The 27,794-nt window shown below is 47.1% G+C and overlaps 1 protein-coding gene across 1 annotated transcript; it reads right to left on the minus strand.

Moving 5' to 3' along the window:
• Positions 1 to 27,299, minus strand: LOC121560141 (NACHT, LRR and PYD domains-containing protein 1 homolog). The gene is made up of 11 exons (XM_045218918.1): positions 27,214 to 27,299; positions 12,305 to 12,396; positions 10,128 to 10,165; positions 9,586 to 9,650; positions 9,239 to 9,453; positions 8,792 to 9,051; positions 8,507 to 8,632; positions 8,202 to 8,334; positions 8,087 to 8,116; positions 490 to 772; positions 1 to 91 (listed from the first exon to the last, which is right to left on the minus strand). Exons 4-11 carry the CDS (start codon positions 9,591 to 9,593, stop codon positions 85 to 87), a joined length of 1,062 nt encoding a protein of 353 aa, XP_045074853.1. The 5' UTR covers positions 9,594 to 9,650; positions 10,128 to 10,165; positions 12,305 to 12,396; positions 27,214 to 27,299; the 3' UTR covers positions 1 to 84.
• Between the last annotated feature and the right edge of the window lie 495 nt (positions 27,300 to 27,794).

Consider the following 27,794-nt stretch of genomic DNA (forward strand, 5'->3'; position numbering starts at 1 on the left):
TAGGAGACAGGCCTCAGCGTCTTCAGATTAGGTGAAGAAGTGTTTTAGTCCACAGACTAGGAGACAGGCCTCAGCATCTTCAGATTAGGTTCTACAAGAAAGAGGATGGAGGAGAAGGGAAGAGAGAGCTCAGAAAGTATGGAGGAGAAGGGGAGAGAGAGATCAGAAAGTATGGAGGAGAAGGGAAGAGAGAGATCAGAATGTATGGAGAAGGGAAGAGAGAGATCAGAAAGTATGGAGGAGAAGGGAAGAGAGAGATCAGAAAGTATGGAGGAGAAGGAGGAGTTCCACCTGAGATAATGATGTGATGATGGTCCTATGATGTAACTACAATAAGATAACAGTCATTTATTACAGACAGAAACACAAAAACATGCTTCCATTCTGGAAAAACAGTTCCTCTTTGATCTATGGTAGCTGTGTTTTTATTTGACCTATATTTTAATCATTACACATATTCAAGGGAGGGAGCAATGAAAACTGTCTTACCTAGATTCACTCAAGTCCTTAACAAGATGGTTTTCATGTTCAACGAGAGCTTTGAGACAAGCTCCCGTCACTTCTGGTCCTTTGGGGATGACTGCTTTCAGTAGTTTTCTCATTCGGTCCTGTTCAGTTGTTTCAGCTGTTATTCTGGAGTGCTCTTCTTCACCAATCATGTTCTTTGACCACAGATCATCTGCTATTGGCATTGAGTTTTTGGTTCGCTTAATTAGTTTAGCCCAGTGTTTCTTCAGAAACTCCTCAGCAGGAATGTCAGGGACTGTTAATGCTGAAGGGGGGGTCAATTAAATTAATATGGCTTTAGGGTTAACAGCAGCTGTTTCTACATCTTCCAGTCTCTCCAGTTATCATTCCTCTGATAGCTCTATACAATAAATGACTGACTCCAGGGTTGTGGTCAATTCCAATTAAAGTCAGTCAATTTAAAATAACAAATTGAAATAACACATTTTCGTATTAGGTTTATTGAGAAGTCATTGAAAATAGATGATTAATGTTTTATCAACAATCTACTCAGAATCATCTAATGTCAAAGTGGGCCTGTCCCCCATACATTCAACATCTGGAAGGTCCCTCAGTCAAGTATCGCATTTCAAGCACAGATTCAAGTATATATTTTTTGAAAGCCTCATAAAGAAGGGCAGTGATTGGTAGATGGGTAACAGTAACAAATCAGACATTTATTATCTCTTTAAGTGTCAAGGCGTGCTGAAGGTGGGTGTGGTGTATGAATCATGCGCAGGACGCAGAGGCTCAGTCCAAAGGCTTTAGTGCAATATATATAAAAGACAGAAGCACAATAAGCCCGAAGGCGAATACACGGCGCACACAGGCGACAAAACAAACGGCGCACAAACATGTGCAAAATAACCTCTCCAAAACACTGGAGGGAAAATGTAGCTCCAAACACGAAACAGAAGCGCAATCACACACAACGACAAGCACACACAACGAGAACTAAATAGGACACTAACGAGGACTAACAAGACACAGGTGTACAACATCCAGACAAAACCAAACGAACATGAAACATAGATCGGTGGCAGCTAGTACTCCGGGGACGACGACCGCCGAAGCCTGCCCGAACCAGGAGGAGGAGCAGCCTCGGCCGAAACCGTGACAGTACCCCCCCCTTGACGCGCGGCTCCAGCCGTGCGCCGACCCCGGCCTCGGGGACGACCAGGAGGACGCGGAGCAGGGCGCGCGGGATGGTCCCGGTGGAACTCCGACAGGAGAGATGGGTCTAGGATGTCCCTCCGCGGCACCCAGCACCGCTCCTCCTGGCCGTACCCCTCCCACTCCACGAGATACTGGAGACCCCCCATCCGGCGTCTAGAGTCCAAGATGGACCGAACGGTGTACGCCGGAGCCCCCTCGATGTCCAGTGGGGGCGAAGGAGTCTCCCCTATCTCATTGTCCTGGAGTGGACCAGCTACCACCGGCCTGAGAAGAGACACATGGAACGAGGGGTTAATATTCTTATACTCAACAGGTAGATGTAACCTATAACACACCTCGTTCAATCTTCTCAGGACTTTAAAGGGCCCCACAAACCGCCGACCCAGCTTCCGGCAGGGCAGGCGGAGGGGTAGGTTTCTGGTAGAGAGCCAGACTCGATCTCCGGGTGCGTACACCGGCCCCTCACTGCGGTGGAGATCGGCGCTCGCCTTGTGACGAAGGACGGCCCGCTGCAGGTGGACGTGGGCAGCGTTCCACGTCTCTTCCGAGCGCCTCATCCAATCATCCACCGCAGGGGCCTCGATCTGGCTCTGCTGCCAAGGTGCCAGAACCGGCTGGTAACCTAACACACATTGGAAGGGGGGTTAGGTTAGTAGAGGAGTGGCGGAGAGAGTTCTGGGCCATCTCGGCCCAGGGAATGTACCGTGCCCACTTCTCCGGCCGGTCCTGGCAATACGACCTCAGAAACCTACCCACATCCTGGTTGACACGTTCTACCTGCCCGTTACTCTCCGGGTGGTACCCTGAGGTAAGGCTAACCGAGACCCCCAAACGCTCCATGAACGCTCTCCAAACACGAGAGGTAAACTGGGGGGCCTCGATCAGACACTATATCCTCGGGTACCCCGTAATGCCGGAAGACGTGGGTAAATAGGGCCTCAGCGGTCTGTAGGGCAGTAGGAAGACCCGACATAGGGAGAAGACGACAGGCCTTAGAGAACCGGTCCACAACGACCAGGATGGTGGTATTCCCCTGAGAGAGGGGAAGGTCTGTCACAAAATCCACCGAGAGGTGGGACCATGGTCATTGTGGAACGGGCAGGGGTTGTAACTTACCCCTGGGCAGATGTCGGGGCGCCTTACACTGGGCACACACCGAGCAGGAGGAGACATAAACCCTCACATCCCTAGCCAAAGTGGGCCACCAGTATTTAGTGCTAAGGCAATGCACCGTCCGGCCGATTCCCGGATGTCCAGAGGAGGGTGACGTGTGAGCCCAGTAAATGAGTCGATCCTGAATCTCGCGCGGAACGTACCTCCGACCCTCAGGACACTGTGGAGGGCTGGGGTCGGTACGCAACGCTCGCTCGATTTCGGCATCGACCTCCCACACCACCGGTGCCACAAGGCAAGACTCCGGTAGTATGGGAGTGGGCTCAACGGACCTCTCCTCCGTGTCATACCGCCGGGACAGCGCATCCGCCTTACCATACTGGGACCCAGGGATGTACGTGATTTTAAATACGAACCTGGTGAGAAACATACTCCATCGAGCCTGGCGAGGGTTCAGTCTCCTCGCTGCCCGGATGTACTCCAGGTTCCGATGGTCAGTCAAAATGAGGAAAGGGTGTTGAGCCCCCTCAAGCCAATGCCTCCACACCTTAAGGGCTTGAACTACAGCTAACAGCTCCCTGTCCCCAACGTCATAGTTACGCTCCGCCGGGCTGAGCTTCTTTGAGTAAAAAGCACAGGGGCGGAGTTTAGGTGGCGTGCCGGACCGTTGAGAGAGAACGGCCCCTATACCAGCCTCAGACGCGTCTACCTCGACCTGAAAAGGGTAATGCGGGATCCGGATGCGCCAGCACAGGAGCCGACGTAAACAGGTCCTTCAGTCTCCTAAAGGCCCTGTCCGCATCGGCTGACCACTGCAGGCGCACCGGACCCCCCTTCAGAAGGGACGTGATGGGAGCTGCCACCTGTCCAAAACCCCCGGATAAACCTCCGGTAGTAATTCGCAAAGCCCAAAAACTGCTGCACCTCATTTACAGTAGTTGGGGTTTGCCAATTACGCACAGCGGACACACGATCCACCTCCATTCTCACCCCTGACGCGGACAACCGATAACCCAAAAAGGAGACCGACTCCTGGAAAAACAGACATTTCTCTGCCTTGACATATAGGTCGTGCTCCAACAGCCTCCTCAATACACGACGCACCAGGGTTATATGCTCGGCTCGGGTAGACGAGTACACCAGAATGTCAACAATGTACACGACCACCCCTTATCCCTGCATATCCCGGAAAATGTCATCTACGAAGGATTGGAAGACTGATGGAGCATTCATCAACCCATATGGCATGACGAGATATTCGAAATGACCTGACGTGGTACTAAACGCTGTCTTCCATTCGTCACCCTCCCTAATGCGCACCAAGTTATACGCGCTCCTGAGATCCAGTTTTGTGAAAAACCGCGCTCCATGCAATGACTCCGTCATGGTCGCAATCAGAGGGAGTGGATAACTGTATTTCACAGTAATCTGATTGAGACCACGGTAATCAATGCACGGGCGCAACCCTCCATCTTTCTTTTTCACAAAAAAGAAGCTCGAGGAGGCGGGAGAAGTGGAGGGCCGAATGTATCCCTGTCTCAAAGATTCGGCTATGTAAGTTTCCATAGCTTTTCTCTCCTCTTGAGACAACGGATACACGTGGCTCCGTGGGAGCGCTGCTCCTGCCTGGAGATCAATCGCACAATCCCCCTGTCTATGAGGAGGCAACTGCGTCGCCCTAGTTTTGCTAAACACGAGAGCTAAATCCCCATATTCAGGCGGAATGTGCAGTGCGGGCACTTGGTTTGGACTTTCCACCGAAGTCGCCCCCACGGAAACACCCAGACACCGCCCCTCGCACTGAGCAGACCACCCATCGAGAGCCCTCTGTTGCCACGAAATAGCAGGGTTATGGGTGCTTAACCAGGGAATCCCCAGCACCACTGGGTACGCAGGAGAGTCGATCAGATACAGCTGTATAGTCTCCTCATGACCCCCCTGCGCACACATCCGAAGTGGCGCTGTGATCTCCCTGATCAACCCCGACCCCAACGGGCGGCTATCTAAGGCATGAACGGGAAAAGGTTTGTCAACAGGTAGGAGAGGGATCCCTAACTCAAAACAAAACTTTCGATCAACAAAATTCCCAGCTGCGCCTGAATCTACTAGCGCCTTATGCTGGGAATGAGGTGCGACCTGTGGAAAACAAACAGGTATACAAAAGTGCGCAACAGAAAGCTCTGGGTAAGTGGGACGTCTACTCACCTGGGAGGCCCCCCAGTGCGTGGCCTGTTGTCTTCTCCCCCGGAGAACCCTCCCCAGCACCTGGCCGCAGTGTGCCCTCCACGACCGCACTTGGTGCAGGAGACAGGCCCCCTCGGGCTCCTCCTCCTCCGTTCTCTAGCGCCGGCACCCCCGAGCTCCATAGGGCTCGGCTCGGAGGTGCCGGAGGGCGGAATGGACGGACTCCCCTCGGGAAGTCCACGGGTGGCCAGCAGGGTGTCCAGACGGATGGACATATCGACCAACTGGTCGAAGGTAAGATGGGTATCCCTGCAGGCCAACTCACGTTGAACGTCCTCTCGTAGGCTACATCGGAAATGGTCGATGAGAGCCCGTTCATTCCACCCTGCATCCGCCGCTAGAGTCCGGTACTCTAGAGCGAACACCTGAGTGCTCCTCTTCCCCTGTCTCAAATGGACTAGACGCTCCCCCGCCGCTTTGCCCTCAGGTGGATGGTCGAACACGGCCTTGAAGCGGCGGGAGAACTCGGCGTAGGTGATGGTGTTGGCGTCCATCTTCCTCCACTCGGCGTTAGCCCACTCCAACGCCTTGCCCGTGAGACATGAGATGAGGGCGGAAACGCTCTCGTATCCCGAGGGCACCGGGTGTACAGTGGCCAGGTAGAGCTCCACCTGCAGGAGGAACCCCTGACACCCGGCAGCTGTTCCGTCATACGCCCTCGGGAGCGAGAGCCGAATCCCCCTGGGTTCCGAACCTGGGACTGGTGGACCGACCGATGGGGTGGGCAGGGTAGGTGGAGGTGTGGGTACCCTGCTGGCCTCCCATCGGTGCAAGGTGTTGATTACCTCCTGTAGAGCGGTCTCCAGTTGTCCTATCTGGCCCTCTTGCCCACGGAGATGCTCCTCGAGCGACTGCCGATCCTGCTGATTCCATTATGGTGTGTGATTCTGTCAAGGCGTGCTGAAGGTGGGTGTGGTGTATGAATCATGCGCAGGACGCAGAGGCTCAGTCCAAATGCTTTAGTGCAATATATATAAAAGACAGAAGCACAATAAGCCCGAAGGCGAATACACGGCGCACACAGGCGACAAAACAAACGGCGCACAAACATGTGCAAAATAACCTCTCCAAAACACTGGAGGGAAAATGTAGCTCCAAACACGAAACAGAAGCGCAATCACACACAACGACAAGCACACACAACGAGAACTAAATAGGACACTAACGAGGACTAACAAGACACAGGTGTACAACATCCAGACAAAACCAAACGAACATGAAACATAGATCGGTGGCAGCTAGTACTCCGGGGACGACGACCGCCGAAGCCTGCCCGAACCAGGAGGAGGAGCAGCCTCGGCCGAAACCGTGACATTAAGAATGGTCAAGTTAATAATTATCCTGTGGGTGATGTATTAAACCACCCAGACACATCAAAGATACAGTCGTCCTTCTGAACTGAGCTGCAGGACAGGAAGGAAACTGCTTAATGATGTCACCATGAGGCATTGGTGATTTTAAAACAGTTAACGAGTTCAATGGCTGTGATGGGAGAAAACTGTGGATGGATCAACAACATTGTAGTGACTCCACAATAATGACTTAAATGACAGAGTGAAAAGAAGAATACAAAATATACAGAATAAATATATTCCAAAACAGAAATACCTTATTTACATAAGTATTCAGACCCTTTGCTATTAGATTTGAAATTGAGCTCAGGTGCATCCTGTTTCCATTGATCATCCTTGAGATGTTTGAACAACTTGATTGGAGTCCACCTGTGGTAAATGTAATTGATTGGACATGATTTGGAAAGGCACACACCTGTCTATATAAGGTCCCACAGTTGACAGTGCATGTCAGAGCAAAAACCAAGCCATGAGGTCGAAGGAATTGTCCGTAGAGCTCCGAGACAGGATTGTGTCGAGGCCCAGATCTGGGGAAGGGTACCGAAACAGTTCTGCAGCATTGAAGGTCTCCAAGAACACAGTGGCCTCTATCATTCTTAAATGGAAGAATTTTGGAACCACCAAGACTCTTCCTAGAGCTGGCCGCCCGGCTAAACTGAGCAATCGGGGGAGAAGGGCCTTGGTCAGGGAGGTGACCAAGAACCTGATGGTCACTCTGAAAGAGCTCCAGAGCTCCTCTGTGGAGATGGGAGAACCTTCCAGAAGGACAACCATCTCTGCAGAACTCCACCAATCAGGCCTTTATGGTAGAGTGGCCAGACGGAAGCTACTCCTCAGTAAAAGACACATGACAGCCCGCTTGGAGTTTGCCAAAAGGCACCTAAAGGACTCTCAGACCATGAGAAACAAGATTATCTGGTCTGATGAAACCAAGATTGAACTCTTTGGCCTGAATGCCAAGCGTCACATCTGGAAGAACCCTGGCACCATTCCTACGGTGAAGCATGGTGGTGTCAGCATCATGCTGTGGGGATGTTTTTCAGCGGCAGGGACTGGGAGACTAGTCAGGATCGAGGGAAAGATGAATGGAGCAGTACAGAGAGATCCTTAATGAAAACCTGCTCCAGAGCGCTCAGGACCTCAGACTGGGGCGAAGGTTCACCTTCCAACAGGACAACGACCCTAAGCACACAGACAAGACAACGCAGGAGTGGCTCCGGGACAAGTCTCTGAATGTCCTTGAGTGGCCCAGCCAGAGCCCGGACTTGAACCCGATCTAATATCTCTAGAGAGACCTGTAAATAGCTGTGCAGCGACAATCCCCATCCAACCTGACAGAGCTTGAGAGGATCTGCAGAGAAGAATGGGAGAAACTCCCCAAATACAGGTGTGCCAAGCTTCTAGCATCATACCCAAGAAGAATCGAGGCTGTTATCGCTGCCAAAGGTGCTTCAACAAAGTACTGAGTAAAGGGTCTAAATACTTATGTAAATGTGATTTTATTTTATATATACACATTTGCAAAAATTTCTAAAACCTGTTTTTGCTTTGTCATTATGGGGTGTTGTGTGCAGATTGATGAGGGGGAAAAACGATTTAATCAATTTTATAATAAGGCTGTAACGTAACAAAATGTGGAACAATTCAAGGGGTCTGAATACTTTCCGAATGCACTGTAACTCATGTTTACTTACTTGTTGAATGGGTGACAGTGATGTATTCATCTGAAAGATAAACAAAATGAGGTTATATCACTCTAAATAGCATATGTTACAAAAGTACAAAGTTATGATTGACATATGCTCCTACCTTGTGATACCACTTCTTTCCATGCAATCCTCTCATCATCACCGAATAACTCCATCTCAATGTCAACCCCTGTCATTTTCACAACCGCCTTGAAAAAGCTTGGTGTGGAGTCTCTATGTATGAGATGAATCTTCTGGAGAGAGATGGAAAGAGCGAGAGAGAGATTGCTTGCAATGTAAACATATGTTTCCCATGCCAATAAAGCCATTTGAATTGAGAGCCATCGAGCGACAGAGAGCAATGGATAGATATGACTTAAATGACTTAAATGTCCGATTCATGTTCTTAGTCTACTAAAACTGTACCGGTGGATTGATGTAGGTAGAACAGGGAATGTTCAGTCTGAAGTAACTATTCAGTTTGAAGGCCTGCTCTGGTCTTGAGATGAGAACCCTTGAAGACCCTTGAGACTTTTCCTGTTGTTCCACAGCCTGCGAAACGAGGCATGGAATACACAGCCAGTCAATGTATAGTCTTATTCAAACATTATTCAGAAAACTAGCAACACACTATTATCTTCATGTTATGAGTGTCAACATAAACCGTACCACTGCTTAGTTAAGGTCACCTATAAAATAATGGTACCTCACCTGTATTTGGCTGGGGTTACTGGGGAACAGGTATAGGCGTGGAATTAGTGTTTCCTTTTTCACTGTCATATAGAGCATCAGCTCACAGTGGACATCTATGTTCCACGAAAAGATATAGCTCAGTATAACAGAGATAACTGAGAACTTGGGATGGAGAATCTTAGCATGGAATCTGGTGACCTCATGCACTTCCTCAACAGACACTCCATGTTCCTCTACATGAAGAATCTTCATCTCATTCCCCAGGGAAGGGTTGGTCCCTGAACAACACAATAAAAAGGAGACAGAAAGACAAATATTGGATTATTCATCCAACTAAAACACAAAGAATATGCGGTATCAGATCACAGTAAACTCAAACTCCCAGAATATTCATTCATTCATTCAGGAAGTGAAACTCAGTTACATGGAAATGTCTTTCTGAATACTATGTCAATATGGTTTTACCTAAACAGACAAAGTGTGGCAGATGAACTTCCTCCAGTTCACCTAACTCCATAGTGATGTCCAGCAATGGACCACCTTGTCCGTACTGCATGTCTTTCAGAAGTTGACTGTAGGGATACCAGTTCCTGAAGTGATACTTCAGAATGACATCTCTGTCACACACCCAGCGGAGCCCAGACACTGTGCACTCATAACGCCCTTTGGGTGTCCTGTGCCTGAGGGCAACAACAAGATATGGTAGAGCGGGTCAATCGTCAAATGGAGAGGTTTGATTAGAAGCCTATTCCCAAAGGTAATGGGGAAATACACTAGCAAGTGGAATGAAATGTTAAAAGTAGTTATTTTACCTGAACATTGTCACTCCCTGGACAGTGGAAGTCAAGGGTTCAATCTGAAGCCAGTGTGTGGAGTCCTGAACAAGGGCAAGCATCTCAGTTATACATATGGGGCCAGTTTCCTGGACACAGATAGAGTCTAGTGCTGGACTTAAAGCATGATCAATGGAAGCTTCAATAGAAAGTCCTTTAAGGTCCAAGACTAGACTTAATCTGTGTCCGGGAAACTGGCCCATTAACCAAAGTAACTAATCTAATGTATTTATTAAATGTTACATGGAATGCTGGGGATTGATCCAATTAAACTGTCTAATGACAAAATATGACAACAGCTAAAATCCTGCATGCCTACAAGCAGAACACAGGACTGTCTATATCCCAGTATGAATGGTTGGTCAGTACACACCTGGCTTTCAGACTGTGTTTATATTACTAAAGCAGAACACAGGACTGTCTATATCCCAGTATGAATGGTTGGTCAGTACACACCTGGCTTTCAGACTGTGCCTGACTCCTGAAGGTATGTAAAAGTGAGAATTGACATTATGACTTACCTCAACATGGTCACAAGTCTTACAGCTCTGAGGAATCCCTGAAGTCAAAAGTAGTAGTTATTTAAAATGGACAATCTCATGTAATAACTAATTAATAATTATTAAATAGACTTGTAATAAAAATCTATATATGTTAGCAACAGTCTCATTAGCACACAGTGTTATATTAATGAATGTTTGTGGAAGCAGGAAACAACATGGTTCTGGTCCATGTTTTGGAGATGTTGGGGGCCTGATTTCTGGTAGATCCCAGGATGAGAGCTTAAAGGTAGAGTCAGCTAAATGATGTTGTACGAGCAGCACCGCAGATATTGTGATGAGCAAGATGCCTGACTTCTCTCTCACACAGTATCTGCCCATGTGCACGGGTTCTCTTCACTCTCTTACAGCGTGGTAGTCACTGGACCAAAACAGCTGAGAAGTTTAGCATCGCGCTCTAATGCCCTTACAGTGAGGGAAAAAAGTATTTGATCCCCTGCTGATTTTGTACGTTTGCCCACTGACAAAACATGATCAGTCTAATTTTAATGGTAGGTTTATTTGAACAGTGAGAGACAGAATAACAACAACAAAATCCAGAAAAAAGCATGTCAAAAATGTTATAAATTGATTTGCATTTTAATGAGGGAAATAAGATTTTGACCCCTCTGCAAAACATGACTTGTTGGCAATCACAGAGGTCAGACGTTTCTTGTAGTTGGCCACCAGGTTTGCACACGTCTCAGGAGGGATCTTCTCCAAGTCATTAAGGTTTCGAGGCTGACGTTTGGCAACTCGAACCTTCAGCTCCCTCCACAGATTTTCTATGGGATTAAGGTCTGGAGACTGGCTAGGCCACTCCAGGACCTTAATGTGCTTCTTCTTGAGTCACTCCTTTGTTGCCTTGGCCATGTGTTTTGGGTCATTGTCATGCTGGAATACCCATCCACGACCCATTTTCAATGCCCTGGCTGAGGGAAGGAGGTTCTCACCCAAGATTGAAAGGTACATGGCCCTGTCCTAAGTCCCTTTGATGCGGTGAAGTTGTCCTGTCCCCTTAGCAGAAAAACACCCCCAAAGCATAATGTTTCCACCTCCATGCTTGACAGTGGGGATGGTGTTCTTGGGGTCATAGGCAGCATTCCTCCTCCTCCAAACACGGCGAGTTGAGTTATTGCCAAAGAGCTCGATTTTGGTCTCATCTGACCACAACACTTTCACCCACCCATTCAGATGTTCATTGGCAAACTTCAGACGGCCCTGTATATGTGCTTTCTTGAGCAGGGGGACCTTGCGGGCGCTGCAGGATTTCAGTCCTTCACGGCGTAGTGTGTTACCAATTGTTTTCTTGGTGACTATGGTCCCAGCTGCCTTGAGATCATTGACAAGATCCTCCCGTGTAGTTCTGGGCTGATTCCTCACCATTCTCATGATCATTGCAACTCCACGAGGTGAGATCTTGCATGGAGCCCCAGGCCGAAGGAGATTGACAGTTATTTTGTGTTTCTTCCATTTGCAAATAATCGTACCAACTGTTGTCACCTTCTCACCAAGCTGCTTGGCGATGGTCTTGTAGCCCATTCCAGCTTTGTGTAGGTCTACAATCTTGTCCCTGATATCCTTGGAGAGCTCTTTGGTCTTGGCCATGGTGGAGAGTTTGGAATCTGATTGATTGATTGCTTGCTTCTGTGGACAGGTGTCTTTTATACAGGTAACAAACTGAGATTAGGAGCACTCCCTTTAAGAGTGTGCTCCTAATCTCAGCTCGTTACCTGTATAAAAGGCACCTGGGAGCCAGAAATCTTTCTGATTGAGAGGGGGTCAAATACTTATTTCCCTCATTAAAATGCAAATCAATTTATAACATTTTTGAAATGCATTTTTCTGGATTTTTGTTGTTGTTATTCTGTCTCTCACTGTTCAAATAAACCTACCATTAAAATTATAGACTGATCATGTCTTTGTCAGTGGGCAAACGTACAAAATCAGCAGGGGATCAAATATTTTTTTCCCTCACTGTAGTTGTTGCAGAAATTGACCCACTTTGCTATTTACTTTGTGCATCTACATCATATTGCTGACTCTACATTTAAGTTTGACCAAATAGATCATGATTGTGTTCCTTGCCTGCGACTCAAGTATAATGAACGCTTTAAAATTATTTTGATTGAAAAACAATTAAATCAGTTAACACTCACATTTCTCAGGTCCAGGCTTGATACAGCACTCTCCACCATGGTCTCTGGTGTTCTCAGGTCCAGGCTTGATACAACACTCTCCACCATGGTCTCTGGTGTTCTCAGGTCCAGGCTTGATACAGCACTCTCCACCATGGTCTCTGCTGTTGGTAAAGCAGAAGGATAGACTGTGATTAAACTAAATACAACTTATAAAGGCTTTATATAGCATACATACAGTCTTCATAAGCAATACAAAGGGTGTATAACGGGTGATAGAACCACTCCCTATGGTGGCCTAAATTTACATTTACATTTACGTCATTTAGCAGACGCTCTTATCCAGAGCGACTTACAAATAGGTGCATTCACCTTATAGCCAGTGGGATCACCACTTTACAATGTTTTTTTTTTTTTTTTGGTTGGGGTAAGGGGGGGGGGTAGAAGGATTACTTTATCCTATCCCAGGTATTCCTTAAAGAGGTGGGGTTTCAAATGTCTCCGGAAGGTGGTGAGTGACTCCGCTGTCCTGGCGTCGTGAGGGAGCTTGTTCCACCATTGGGGTGCCAGAGCAGCGAACAGTTTTGACTGGGCTGAGCGGGAACTATGCTTCCGCAGAGGTAGGGAGCCAGCAGGCCAGAGGTGGATGAACGCAATGCCCTCGTTTGGGTGTAGGGACTGATCAGAGCCTGAAGGTACGGAGGTGCCGTTCCCCTCACAGCTCCGTAGGCAAGCACCATGGTCTTGTAGCAGATGCGAGCTTCAACTGGAAGCCAGTGGAGTGTGCGGAGGAGCGGGGTGACGTGAGAGAACTTGGGAAGGTTGAACACCAGACGGGCTGCGGCATTCTGGATGAGTTGTAGGGGTTTAATGGCACAGGCAGGGAGCCCAGCCAACAGCGAGTTGCACTAATCCAGACGGGGAGATGACAAGTGCCTGGATTAGGACCTGTGCCGCTTCCTGTGTAAGGCAGGGTCGTACTCTCCGAATGTTGTAGAGCATGAACCTACAGGATCGGGTCACCGCCTTGATGTTAGCGGAGAACGACAGGGTGTTGTCCAGGGTCACGCCAAGGCTCTTCGCACTCTGGGAGGAGGACACAACGGAGTTGTCAACCGTGATGGCGAGATCATGGAACAGGCAGTCCTTCCCCGGGAGGAAGAGCAGCTCCGTCTTGCCAAGGTTCAGCTTGAGGTGGTGATCCGTCATCCATACTGATATGTCTGCCAGACATGCAGAGATGCGATTCGCCACCTGGTTATCAGAAGGGGGAAAGGAGAAGATTAGTTGTGTGTCGTCAGCGTAGCAATGATAGGAGAGGCCATGTGAGGATATGACAGAGCCAAGTGACTTGGTGTATAGGGAGAATAGGAGAGGGCCTAGAACTGAGCCCTGGGGGACACCAGTGGTGAGAGCATGTGGTGCGGAGACAGCTTCTCGCCACGCCACTTGGTAGGAGCGACCGGTCAGGTAGGACGCAATCCAAGAGTGAGCCGCGCCGGAGATGCCCAGCTCGGAGAGGGTGGAGAGGAGGATCTGATGGTTCACAGTATCAAAGGCAGCAGACAGGTCTAGAAGGACAAGAGCAGAGGAGAGAGAGTTAGCTTTAGCAGTGCGGAGAGCCTCCGTGACACAGAGAAGAGCAGTCTCAGTTGAATGACCAGTCTTGAAACCTGACTGGTTTGGATCAAGAAGGTCATTCTGAGAGAGATAGCAAGAGAGTTGGCTAAAGACAGCACGCTCAATAGTTTTGGAGAGAAAAGAAAGAAGGGATACTGGTCTGTAGTTGTTGACATCAGAGGGATCGAGTGTTGGTTTTTTGAGAAGGGGTGCAACTCTCGCTCTCTTGAAGATGGAAGGGACATAGCCAGCGGTCAAGGATGAGTTGATCAGCGAGGTGAGGTAAGGGAGAAGGTCACCAGAGATGTTCTGGAGGAGGGGATAGGGTCAAGCGGGCAGGTTGTTGGGCGGCCTGCCGTCACAAGTCGCAAGATTTTATCTGGAGAGAGAGGGGAGAAAGAAGTCAAAGCATAGGGTAGGGCAGTGTGAGCAGGACCAGCAGTGTCATTTGACTTAACAAACGAGGATCGGATGTCGTCAACCTTCTTTTCAAAATGGTTGACGAAGTCATCCACAGAGAGGGAGGAGGTGGGGGGGGAGGATTCAGCAGGGAGGAGAATGTGGCAAAGAGCTTCCTAGGGTTAGAGGCAGATGCTTGGAATTTAGAGTGGTAGAAAGTGGCCTTAGCAGCAGAAACAGATGAAGAAAAGGGAGTGAAAAGATGCCAGGTCCGCAGGGAGTCTAGTTTTCTTCCATTTCCGCTCAGCTGCCCGGAGCTCTGTTCTGTAAGCTCGCAATGAGTCATCAAGCCACAGAGCTGGAGGGGAGGACCGAGCCGGCCGGGAGGATAGGGGACATAGAGAGTCAAAGGATGCAGAAAGGGAGGAGAGGAGGGTTGAGGAGGCAGAATCAGGAGATTGGAGGGAGAAGGATTGAGCAGAGGGAAGAGATGATAGGATGGAAGAAGAGAGAGTAGCGGGAGAGAGAGAGCGAAGGTTGCGACGGCGCATTACCATCTGTGTAGGGGCAGAGTGAGTAGTGTTGGAGGAGAGCGAGAGAGAAAAGGATACAAAGTAGTGGTCGGAGACATGGAGGGGAGTTGCAGTGAGATTAGTAGAAGAACAGCATCTAGTAAAGATGAGGTCAAGCGTATTGCCTGCCTTGTGAGTAGGGGGGGACGGTGAGAGGGTGAGGTCAAAAGAGGAGAGGAAAGAAGGAGGCAGAGAGAAATGAGTCAAATGTAGACGTAGGGAGGTTGAAATCCCCCAGAACTGTGAGGGGTGAGCCATCCTCAGGAAAGGAATTTATCAAGGCATCAAGCTCATTGATGAACTCTCCAAGGGAACCTGGAGGGCGATAGATGACAAGGATATTAAGCTTAAATGGGCTAGTGACTGTGACAGCATGGAATTCAAATGAGGAGATAGACAGATGGGTCAGGGGAAAAATTGAGAATGTCCACTTGGGAGAGATGAGGATTCCTGTGCCACCACCCCGCTGACCAGATGCTCTCGGGGTATGCGAGAACACATGGTCAGACGAGGAGAGAGCAGTAGGAGTAGCAGTGTTTTCAGTGGTAATCCATGTTTCCGTCAGCGCCAAGAAGTCGAGGGACTGGAGGGTAGCATAGGCTGAGATGAACTCTGCCTTGTTGGCAGCAGAACGGCAGTGCCAGAGGCTGCCTGAGACCTGGAACTCCACGTGGGTGGAGCGTGCAGGGACCACCAGGTTAGAGAGGCAGCAGCCGCGCGGTGTGAGGCGTTTGTGTAGCCTGTGCGGAGAGGACATGTGACATAACACACTGTCAACACTGATGGTGACATTACAGGTGACATTGCTTATCTTTGGGAAAGCCTTTAGAGATGTGAAGTCACCCGGTATCATGAGTTACTGTCTGTAGGTCCAACAGAACACATTAAAACACACCACCACTACTAATCTAACTGTCTGTAGGTCCAACAGAACACATTAAAACACACCACTACTACTAATCTAACTGTCTGTAGGTCCAACAGAACACATTAAACCACACCACTACTACTAATCTAACTGTCTGTAGGTCCAACAGAACACATTAAAACACACCACTACTACTAATCTAACTGTCTGTAGGTCCAACAGAACACATTAAAACACACCACTACTACTAATCTAACTGTCTGTAGGTCCAACAGAACACATTAAAACACACCACTACTACTAATCTAACTGTCTGTAGGTCCAACAGAACACATTAAAACACACCACCACCACTAATCTAACTGTCTGTAGGTCCAACAGAACACATTAAAACACACCACTACTACTAATCTAACTGTCTGCAGGTCCAACAGAACACATTAAAACACACCACCACTACTAATCTAACTGGCTGTAGGTCCAACAGAACACATTAAAACACACCACTACTACTAATCTAACTGGCTGTAGGTCCAACAGAACACATTAAAACACACCACTACTACTAATCTAACTGTCTGTAGGTCCAACAGAACACATTAAAACACACCACTACTACTAATCTAACTGTCTGTAGGTCCAACAGAACACATTAAAACACACCACTACTACTAATCTAACTGTCTGTAGGTCCAACAGAACACATTAAACCACACCACTACTACTAATCTAAGCCCATAGAAAAGCATTGAATAACTCATTCATAAATGGCAAAAAGACAGTCAAAAAATGTATCATAAAAGGGATAAGGTTTGGAAATGTCTGTTCTATATCTAGTAGATATAAGACAGCTTAGGGAATGTGTTTTACACATACGGTATTTAACCCCTTTTTTGGGGTTAGGCACAACACTACCGTCATTACATTCCTTTTTTTCCCAACCGGTACCGGTTATCTTGGGGGTCGTAGGTCGCAAAATGGAGGACACTATAGTGTGTGTGGGAAATCTCCCCTTTCCAACGTGGGGTCAGATGAGTTTGTAGCCAAAACGGTTTGGACGCTACAAAACAGAAGTTGGCAGATCAACGGTACTGACTTCAGATGAGTCCCCTGAGACAAAACACCCTAGCTCTGCCACCGTGGATGCGGTGGATTGAAACGCAGATATATCTATCTTAAACTTATGGATGATTGATTTTACTTTTGACCCCTTTTTCTCCCCAATTTCATGATATCCAATTGGTAGTTTAAAGTCTTGTCCCCTCGCTGCAACTCCCGTACGTGTACTCTATCTTTCTTATTTTTCTTGCTTATTGTTCAGTAAACCTTGACCTTGTTAATTCCTGCGTCTGCGTCCTGCCTCTTCGTATACTCAGTACGCAGATCTCTCCGATGTCTTCTCTTCATTAAAGGCTACGTGTCTCCCTCCTCACAGGCCCTGGGACTGCGCCATTGACCTGCTGGAGGGACAACACCCCCTGAAGAGTCGCATTTACCCCCTTTCCATGGCAGAGACTGAGGCCATGGAGAAGTATGTGGCGGAAACCCTGAAACAGGGGTTCATCAGACGCTCTACCTCTCCTGCCTCCGCCAGCTTCTTCTTCGTGGCCAAGAAAGATGGAAGACTGAGACCATGCATTGACTACAGGGGGCTGAACGCAGTCACCATCAAGTACCGGTACCCCCTCCCTCTGGTTCCGTCGGCCATCGAGCAGCTACGAGGGGCCCGGTACTTTACCAAGTTGGACTTGAGGAGTGCCTACAACCTGATCCGAATCCGGGAAGGAGACGAGTGGAAGACTGCATTCAGCACTACCTCAGGCCACTATGAATACTGCGTCATGCCCTATGGCCTCGCAACACATCTTCTGTGTTCCTGTCCTTCGTCAATGACGTGTTCCGGGACATGCTGAGTAGACAGGTGGTGGTGTACATCGACGATATCCTGATCTACTCGGCTACGTTCGAGGAGCACGTCAGGGGACGTCCGAGCTGTCCTACTCCGCCTCTGGGAACACAGCCTGTTGGTGAAGTGGGAGAAATGTGAATTCCACCAACAGGCCATCTCCTTCCTGGGATACCGGATCAGTCCTCAGGGGGTGTTCATGGAAGGAGTGAAGACGGACGCCGTCAGGTCATGGCCAGTTCCCACCACCATCAAGGGCCTACAGAGCTTCCTGGGCTTCGCTAATTTCTACCGGCGTTTCATCAGGTCCTTCAGCTCCATAGCCACCCCGCTCACCTCTCTCCTGAAGGGTGGGCCTCAGAAGCTGGCCTGGAACCCTGAGGCTGACGCTGCCTTCAAGAGGCTGAAGGAGAGGTTCACCACAGCACCCATCCTAAAACACCCAGATCCATCTCGTCCTTTCATCCTGGAGGTGGACGCATCGGAGGAAGGCGTGGGTACGGTCCTCTCCCAGCGGCACAGTGAGACAGAGAAAATGTATCCCTGTGCCTTTTTCTCTAAAAAGCTTAGCCCCGCAGAGAGGAACTATGTAGTTGGAGACAGGGAGCTGTTGGCGGTGGTCCTCGCTCTGGAGGAATGGAGACACTGGCTGGAGGGCGCAGTCCATCCATTCCGGATTCTTACTGACCACCGGAATTTGGAGCACATACGGGCAGAAAAACGGATGAACTCTCGTCAACCCAGGTGGGCCCAATTTCTCACTCGCTTCCAATTCATTCTGTCCTACCGCCCAGGATCCCAGAATGTGAAGGCCGACGCACTCTCCAGGATGCACCATACCGGAGAAAGGAAGGATCTGGGGGATCCTGCCCTCGTCTCTCATCGTTGCTCCTGTCGTTTGGGATGTGGACGAAGACATCCGCCTGGCGGCTCAGGAGGACCCAGCGCCTGCCAACGCCCCTCCGGGTCGCGTGTATGTACCCACCAGTGTCCGTGACCGCCTGCTGATCAGGGCGCACACCACCCTTACGGCAGGGCACTCTGGTATTACGCGCACCCTGCATTCTCTAGCCCAAAAATAATGGTGGCCCACCTTGGCTTCTGATGTCTCCCGCTATGTCAACTCCTGTTCCGTATGTGCCCAAACGAAGACACCTCGGAACGCTCCGGCAGGCAAACTAGTTCCTCTTCCAGTGCCTCAGCAACCTTGGTCACACCTGTCCATAGACTTTGTCACCGACCTTCCACGTTCTGACGGCTTCACCACAGTCATGGTGGTCGTAGATTGTTTCTCCAAATCATGCGTTTTTTTGCCACTAACTGGTCTTCCTTCTGCTCTCCAGGTCGCTGAGGTCCTGTTCCAACAGGTCTTCCAGCATTATGGACTTCCGGAGGACATTGTCTCGGACCGTGGCCCCCAATTCCCCTCCCGAGTGTGGAAGGCTTTCCTGAAGAAGATCGGGGCCACGGCCAGCCTCACTTCCGGGTATAGGCCTCAGTCGAATGGGCAGGTGGAGCGCATGAACCAGGAGCTGGGGAGGTTTCTTCGTTGCCACTGTCAGGACCGGCAGGGTGAGTGGGCAAGGTTTCTTCCCTGGGCAGAATATGCCCAGAACTCCCTCGTTCACTCCTCCACAGGGCTCACTCCCTTCCAGTGCGTCCTGGGGTACCAGCCGGCCCTGGCCCCTTGGACACCCAGCCAGACCGACGCGCCTGCTGTCGACGAGTGGTTCCGCAGGGCTGGACAGGTCTGGGACGCCGCCCATATCCATCTCCAGAGGGCCATTCGTCGGCAGAAGGACCAAGCCGACCGCCACCGTGAGGATATATTCCTTTTATGCTGATTTTAGAATATTCACATGAAAATGTGTTGCCAATTGGATAGCAACCTAGCTTGTGATACAGATTCTTTGCTCTGGGGAAGAGGCTTCCAGGGGGGGCGGAAGAGGGCGGTTACCTTCTTTTAAAGCTACAGTTTGCAATTAGATTTTTTTCAACGTTTGACTTAATGATATAGGCCTATGCGCAGGGCTATTACGGTGACCGTATTACCGCCACACCGGGGGTCATGAGTCATGACGGTAGTTGAATTCCACGTGACCATTTAGTCATGGTAATTAGGCTTCTCCAAGCTCTGATGCTGCTGATGGTCATTAGTAGCCTACCAAACTTGCTAACTGCCTGGTACTCAGCACTCTATTGTCCCTCTAATCACTCTGACATCAATGCAAATGTTATCGAAAATCTAGTCAAACACTTCATGAGAGCCCATGAACTCATGTTTCGCTAATTTCTTATAGGCTATGCAATTGCAACAGAGTGATGGCCTCTATTAAATAGAGGAGGATCCCATCAGCTTTCTATATGCTAGGCCTACAATATTTATTTATCAACTTTTCCTAATATTAAGCACATTGCTTCTCTTTACAACGGGAGTATAGCCTACCTGGCTGGCATGAAAATTAACCATGTGAAAAGCGTCCTCCATTCTATTTTATTTAAGTGCATAGATGACATGTATTTTTTCCCCGCTGCTTTGAGACAGGTGCATGATAATGGTCCATTCTAAATCAAAACGAATTTCACACATTATTTAGTATACAGTGCATTCGGAAAAGTATTCAGACCCCTTCCCTTTTTCCACATTTTGTTATGTTACAGCATTATTCTAAAATTGATTAAATACTTCTTATTTTTCTCAATCTACACAATTCCCCATAATGACAAAGCAAAAACAGGTTATTAGAAAATGTTTGCAAATGTATAAAAAATAAAAAAACAGAAATACCTTATTTACATAACTATTCAGACCCTTTGCTAAGAGACTCAAAATTGAGCTCAGGTGCATCCTGTTTCCATTGGTCATCCTTGAGATGTTTCTACAACTTGATTGGAGTCCACCTGTGGTAAATTAAATTGATTGGACATGATTTGGAAAGGCACACACCTGCCTATATAAGGTCCCACAGTTGACAGATCATGTCACAACAAAGACCAAGCCATGAGGTCGAAGGAATTGTCCGTAGAGCTCCGAGACAGGATTGTGTCGAGGCACAGATCTGGGGAAGGGTACCAAAACATTTCTGCAGCATTGAAGGTCTCCAAGAACACAGTGGCCTCCATCATTCTTAAATGAAAGAAGTTTGGAACCACCAAGACTCTTCCTAGAGCTGGCCACCTGGCCAAAACTGAGCAATCGGGGGAAAAGGGCCTCGGTCAGGGGAGGTGACCAAGAACCCGATGGTCACTCTGACAGAGCTCCAGAGTTCCTCTGTGGAGATGGGTGAACCTTCCAGAAGGACAACCATCTTTGCAGCACTCCACCAATCAGGCTTTTATGGTAGAGTGGCCAGACGGAAGCCACTCCTCAGTAAAAGGCACATGACAGCCCGCTTGGCGTTTGCCAAAATGCACCAAAAGGACTCTCAGACCATGAGAAACAAGATTCTCTGGTCTGATGAAACCAAGATTGAACTCTTTGGCCGGATTGCCAAGCGTCACGCCTGGAGGAAACCTGGCACCATCCCTACAGTGAAGCATGGTGGTGGGAGCATCATGCTGTGGGGAAGTTTTTCAGCAGCAGGGACTGGGAGACTAGTTAGGATCGAGGGAAAGATGAACGGAGCAAAGTACAGAGAGATCTTTGATGAAAACCTGCTCCAGAGTGCTCAGGACCTCAGACTGGTTCACTTTCCAACAGGACAACTACCCTAAGCACACAGCCAAGACAATGCAGGAGTGGCTTCGGGACAAGTCTCTGAATATCCTTGAGTGGCCCAGCCAGAGCCAGGAATTGAACCCGATAGAACATCTCTGGAGAGACCTGAAAATACCTGTGCAGCGACGCTCCCCATTCAACCTGACAGAGATTGAGAGGATCTGCAGAGAAGAATGGGAGAAACTCTCCAAATACAGGTGTATTTGCAGAAATAAGTCTCTCACTGTTGCTGCTTGCTACAGACCCCCCTCACCCCCAGCTGTGCCCTGGACACCATATGTGAATTGATCGCCCCCATTTATCCTCAGAGTTCGTACTGCTTGGTGACCTAAATTGGGATATGCTTAATACCCCGGCCATCCTACAATCCAAACTAGATGCCCTCAATCTCACGCAAATTATCAACGAACCTACCAGGTACAACCCTAAATCCGTAACCATGGGTACCCTCATAGATATCATCCTGACTAACTTACCCTCTAAATACACCTCCGCTGTCTTCAACCAGGATCTCAGCGATCACTGCCTTATTGCCTGCGTCCGTAACGGGTCCGCGGTCAAACGACCACCCCTCATCACTGTCAAACGCTCCCTAAAACACTTTAGCGAGCAGGCCTTCCTAATTGACCTGGCCCAGGTATCCTGGATGGATATAGATCTCATTCCGTCAGTAGAGGATGCCTGGTTGTTCTTTAAAAGTAATTTCCTCTCAATCTTAAATAAACATGCCCCATTCAAAAAATACAGAACTAAGAACAGATATAGCCCCTGGTTCTCCTCAGACTTGACTGCCCTTGACCAGCACAAAAACATCCTGTGGCGTACTGCATTAGCATCAAATAGCCCCCGCGATATGCAACTTTTCAGGGAAGTTAGGAACCAATATACACAAGCAGTCAGGAAAGCAAAGGCTAACTTTTTTCAAACAGAAATGTGCATCCTGTAGCACTAACTCCAAAAAGTTTTGGTACACTGTAAAGTCCATGGAGAATAAGAGCACTTCCTCCCAGCTGCCCACTGCACTGAGGCTAGGAAACACTATCACCACCGATAAATCTACAATAATCGAGAATTTCAACATGCATTTTGCTACGGCTGGCCATGCTTTCCACCTGGCTACCACTACCCCGGCCACCAACTCTGCACCCTCCGCTGCAACTTGCCCATGCCCCCCCCCCGCTTCTCCTTCACACAAATTCAGACAGCTGATGTTCTGAAAGAGCTGCAAAATCTGGACCCCTACAAATCAGCTGGGCTAGACAATCTGGACCCTTTCTTTCTAAAACTAGCCGCCGAAATTGTCACAACCCCTATTACTAGTCTGTTCAACCTCTCTTTCGTAACGTCTGAGATCCCCAGAGATTGGAAAGCTGCCGCGGTCATCCCCCTCTTCAAAGGGGGTGACACTCTAGATCCAAACTGTTACAGACCTATATCCATCCTGCCCTGCCTTTCGAAAGTATTTGAAAGCCAAGTTAACAAACAGATCACCGACCATTTCGAATCCCACCGTACCTTCTCCGCTATGCAATCCGGTTTCCGAGCTGGTCATGGGTGCACTTCAGCCACGCTCAAGGTCCTAAACGATATTATAACCGCGATCGATAATAGACAGTACTGTGCAGCCGTCTTCATCGACCTGGCCAAGGCTTTCGACTCTGTCAACCACCGCATTCTTATCGGCAGACTAAATAGCCTTGGTTTCTCAAATGACTGCCTCGCCTGGTTCACCAACTACTTCTCAGATAGAGTACAGTGTGTCAAATCGGAGGGCCTGTTGTCTGGACCTATGGCAGTCTCTATGTGGGTGCCACAGGGTTCAATTCTTGGGCCGACTCTTTTCTCCATGTATATCAATGATGTCGCTCTTGCTGCAGGTGACTCTCAGATCCACATCTACGTAGACTGTAAACTCTCCTTCCAGACTCACATTAAGAATCTCCAATCCAAAGTTAAATCTAGAATCGGCTTCCTATTTTGCAACAAAGCCTCCTTCACTCATTCTGCCAAACATGCCCTCGTAAAACTGACTATCCTACCGATCCTTGACTTCGGCGATGTCATTTACAAAATAGCCTCCAACACTCTACTCAGCAAATTGGATGTAGTCTATCACAGTGCCATCCGTTTTGTCTCCAAAGCCCCATACACTACCCACCACTGTGACCTGTACGCTCTTGTTGGCTGGTCCTCACTACATGTTCGTCGTCAAACCCACTGGCTCCAGGCCATCTATAAATCACTGCTAGGCAAATCCCTGCCTTATCTTAGCTCATTGGTCACCATAGCAGCACCCACCCGTAGTCTGCGCTCCAGTAGGTATATCTCACTGGTCATTCCCAAAGCCAACACCTCCTTTGGCCGCCATTCCTTCCAGTTCTCTGCTGCCAATGACTGGAACAAATTGCAAAAATCTCTGAAGCTGGAGACTCTTATCTCCCTCACTAACTTTAAGCATCAGTTGTCAGAGCACCTTACCGATCACTGCACCTGTACACAGCCCATCTGAAATTAGCCCACCCAACTACCTCATCCCTATATTGTTATTTATTTTGCTCTTTTGCACCCCAGTATCTCTATTTGCACATAATCTCTTGCACATCTAGCATTCCAGTGTTAATACTAATTGTAATTATTTTGCACTATAGCCTATTTATTGCCTTACCTCCATAACTTGCTACATTTGCACACACTGTATATATATATTTTCTGTTGTATTTTTTTTTGACTTTATGTATTTTTACCCCATATGTAACTCTGTGTTGTTGTTTTTAATCGCACTGCTATGCTTTATCTTGGCCAGGTCGCAGTTGTAAATGAGAACTTGTTCTCAACTGGCTTACCTGGTTAAATAAAGGTGAAATAAATAAAATAAATAAAAAAATAGTGTCATACCCAAGAAGACTCAAGGCTGTAATATATGCCAAAGGTGCTTCAACAAAGTACTGAGTAAAGGGTCTGAATATTTGCATATTTTTTTTATAAATTTGCTACAATTTCTAAAAACCTGTTTTTTTGCTTTGTCATTTTGGGGTATTGTGTGTAGATTGATGGGGGGGAAAAACTAATTTAATCAATTTTAGAATAAGGCTGTAACGTAACAAAATGTGGAAAAAGTCAAGGGGTCTGAGGGTAGACGATTATCACACAAGTGTGTTAAAATCCATTTAATCCATTTTATTTAGAAATTCTTTAGTAAGTTACACTTCAAAGCTAAGTCTAGTTGTCTTATTTTAATTATTTAAATAAAATATGGGGGAAATGGTGTTGAACATGTCAGCATTCATATCCGCCCTGGGGAGATTGATGTAAAGTCCCTCTTTTTAACTCACCTTTAATTTTCTTTGTTGTTCCTTTTTCCAAACAATCCATTATGTACAATTATAACTAAATATGATTTGAATAATGCAAGATTTTAAATCCCAGCAGTCTTTAAAATTACATTCAGGAGCAAAAGGTTTTCAATAGTTGTTTTTAACTCATAAAAAAAAAAAAAAATTCATTGGAATATAATATTGGAATGGAATATAACTAATAACATTGGAATATAACATTTAATAACAATAACTTAAAGTCAGTGTAACATTGATGTGTCAACTCGCTTATGCTCTGCTATTGCACGATTTTTAATTTGTACATAGGTCACAAATAAAACTATCCGCAGTAAAATTGGAACACAACTCATGAGCCCACCTCCTTCACTGCTCACATCTAATCCAGTCCCCACCTGTGACTGAAAACAGGGGGATAGATGCCAATTGAAAAGCTCTCTCTTAAAAACGTAGCTAGCTATCTAGCTATATGACATAAAATGCTATGTAAAAATAGCTAAAAGGTTATAAAGTAACATTAATTGTAAAGCTATCAGTCCCTAGTGGAAACATTTACAATTGCAATCAAGTTACGTTTTCTTTTTAAATGTATTTTACCTCAGACGATCTGGTAGTAAGGTTGCTAGCTAGCACTCCTAGCATTTACTGCTAGTGAAGTTGCTAGCTAGCAAGTTAGCATAAACTAGCACTAACTGGGCTAGTCAATGTCTAGATGACAGGTAGAAACACATTCATAACCATAAAGGGGTAACTAGCCCCCCTGGGCGAGTTGCCCCCAACACACTTATCCAACATATTACTACTTTACTCAAAGATTATCTACATTTTTCTCTCTAAACAAGTGGATTATTTAATCTTAAGGCTTACCTACTTGTATATTTAAAAAACAAATATAGATCTAACTTCATTGGAATACATCTCCAACTTCTACCATTTAAAAAAATGTGATCAATTTACCACAAAATCGTTTTGTTGAAATATCTCCAAAAGTTGTGATGACATAGAGGACAAAAGCAGTGGCAGCCAGGGAAAGTGTTGGAAAAATATTTTGGCGACATCCTATGGTCTTAATGTGAATTAAGGGGGAGAAGTTACCCCAGGGGGCTAGTTACCTCCTAGTACCCTGAAATGAATAAATAGTCTAATAGCTTTTCAACATTTTAAGCTAAACGTTCTCATCTGTTGCGTCAGGCTCATTGCTTAAAACAGGTTTTTTGATGCTAGTGGTTGTATTAATTTGGGATCTATCGCATCCCACAACGATCCCAGACCGTTTTTTTGAATATTTATTTCTCGCACAGAACAGGTCAACTTTTGTACTATGGGGATAGTAGATTGACATAGGCTAGTGCTTTTGCTGTTCGTTAGGCCTACTCATCTTGTTGGCTGACGAAAATAAATTGTGGACAGTTCTTCCAATATCTTCAATATGCGCCTCGGAATTGGACATGCGCAGTTCTGTCCCCGATGTGTCGGTCTTCACTTGAGCCTGTGAGAAAGACCGGATCACATGACGGAGGGCCATGTGAGTGAGAGGTGCTTCTGCACGCAGCCGGGAGAATGGAATTATAATTATTATAATCAGCCAAGGGCACAACGGCCACTGGCCACAAAAGGCATGGATTTGTTTAGGGTGCATTACGGCCACACAATGGGGATGCAGCCAGGAAATTCTAGGAATATCAAGTGTTTGTCAAATTGTGAATGAGAGACTGATGAAGTGTGTACAGCCTGCGCAAAAAAACAGAGCAGAGCTCATGCATTTCATGATACTTTTTTTCAAATCATCATTAGAGAGTCACATCATGCAGCCTTAGAATTTATTAAAAATCAAAACATATGGCCCAACGTTTGTATCACAACTAAAGTAGATAAATAACTCTACATTAAGCATATAGGAGTACCTGTTTCTTTGTTAACCGCTCAACACAGAATAGCCGCATGTGCGCACTCCCTCAAATCGTTTGGAGAAAATATATGTTCTATTTTATTCAGCTATGTTCAATTGTATTCTTCATACTATAAAATAATGCCATGGAATTCTAAGCAAATCTTGTCTGCTAAATGAACTAGTGTAGCCCACAGCCATATGGCATAGCCAGATCAGGGCCTAACATAAGGACAACTCAGAGTATGCCATTCTGTTCTTCTGAAATAGACTACATTTTCTTCATATCATGTTTCTTTAGACCTGTCTAAAATAAATAATGGATTTATTGTGATGGTGTAGGCTATATTACATGGATTTATTAGACTTTTTTAAAATGTAGATGTTCCAAAGGTCTGCACCAGTGGCTTGTAGGCTATGGGTGGAAGCCAGGAGATGCTAAATGTGTTTATGTTCATTAACGGCCAATTACCGTGAGACCGGCAGTTATTTGCTTGACAATCACCGGCTGACAACATTTCATGACCGCCACAGCCCTACCTACCTGTTATGTAACTTGGAAACACTTCTCTTAAATTAGTTGTACATCTTTAAAATAACTGTATATATTTACAATTGATCTCTTACCTCTTAGAACTGGTGTCTTGAGGCAGACTCTTTTTAGAGGCAGTGGCCCCCTCCTCTGTTTCAGAATACTTCCTCTTAGAGGCAGTATTCTCGTCTCCCCAGAGAGACTCATTTTAGAGGAGTGGTCCCCTCCTCTCTCTCCCCAGAGAGACTATTTTAGAGGCAGTGGTCTCCTCCTCTCTCTCCCCGAGAGACTCATTTAGAGGCAGTGGTCCCCTCCTCTCTCTCCCCAGAGAGACTCATTTTAGAGGCAGTGGTCCCCTCCTCTCTCTCCCCCAGAGAGACTCATTTTAGAGCAGTGGTCCCCTCCTCTCTCTCCCCAGAGAGACTCATTTTAGATGTAAGTCACAGCTCACTCAGCTACAATAAGAAATAACAGAACAGTCAATATTTCTGAACATTGTTGGAAGTACCATAAACAATGACAAGACTTTTACTGTCACAGAGTTCACACAACGACGTCACCTGCTAAGTGAAATGACCTTGATAACAGCATTTGTCAGTTAAAATGTAACAACCAGGGGTTGGAACTGAAATTATTTTCCAATTGTTTCGTTCTGAACAGAACCATAATTTATTTT

The sequence above is a fragment of the Coregonus clupeaformis genome, unplaced genomic scaffold, assembly GCF_020615455.1.
Source record: "Coregonus clupeaformis isolate EN_2021a unplaced genomic scaffold, ASM2061545v1 scaf1902, whole genome shotgun sequence".
In the NCBI taxonomy this organism is placed as follows: Eukaryota; Metazoa; Chordata; class Actinopteri; order Salmoniformes; family Salmonidae; genus Coregonus; species Coregonus clupeaformis.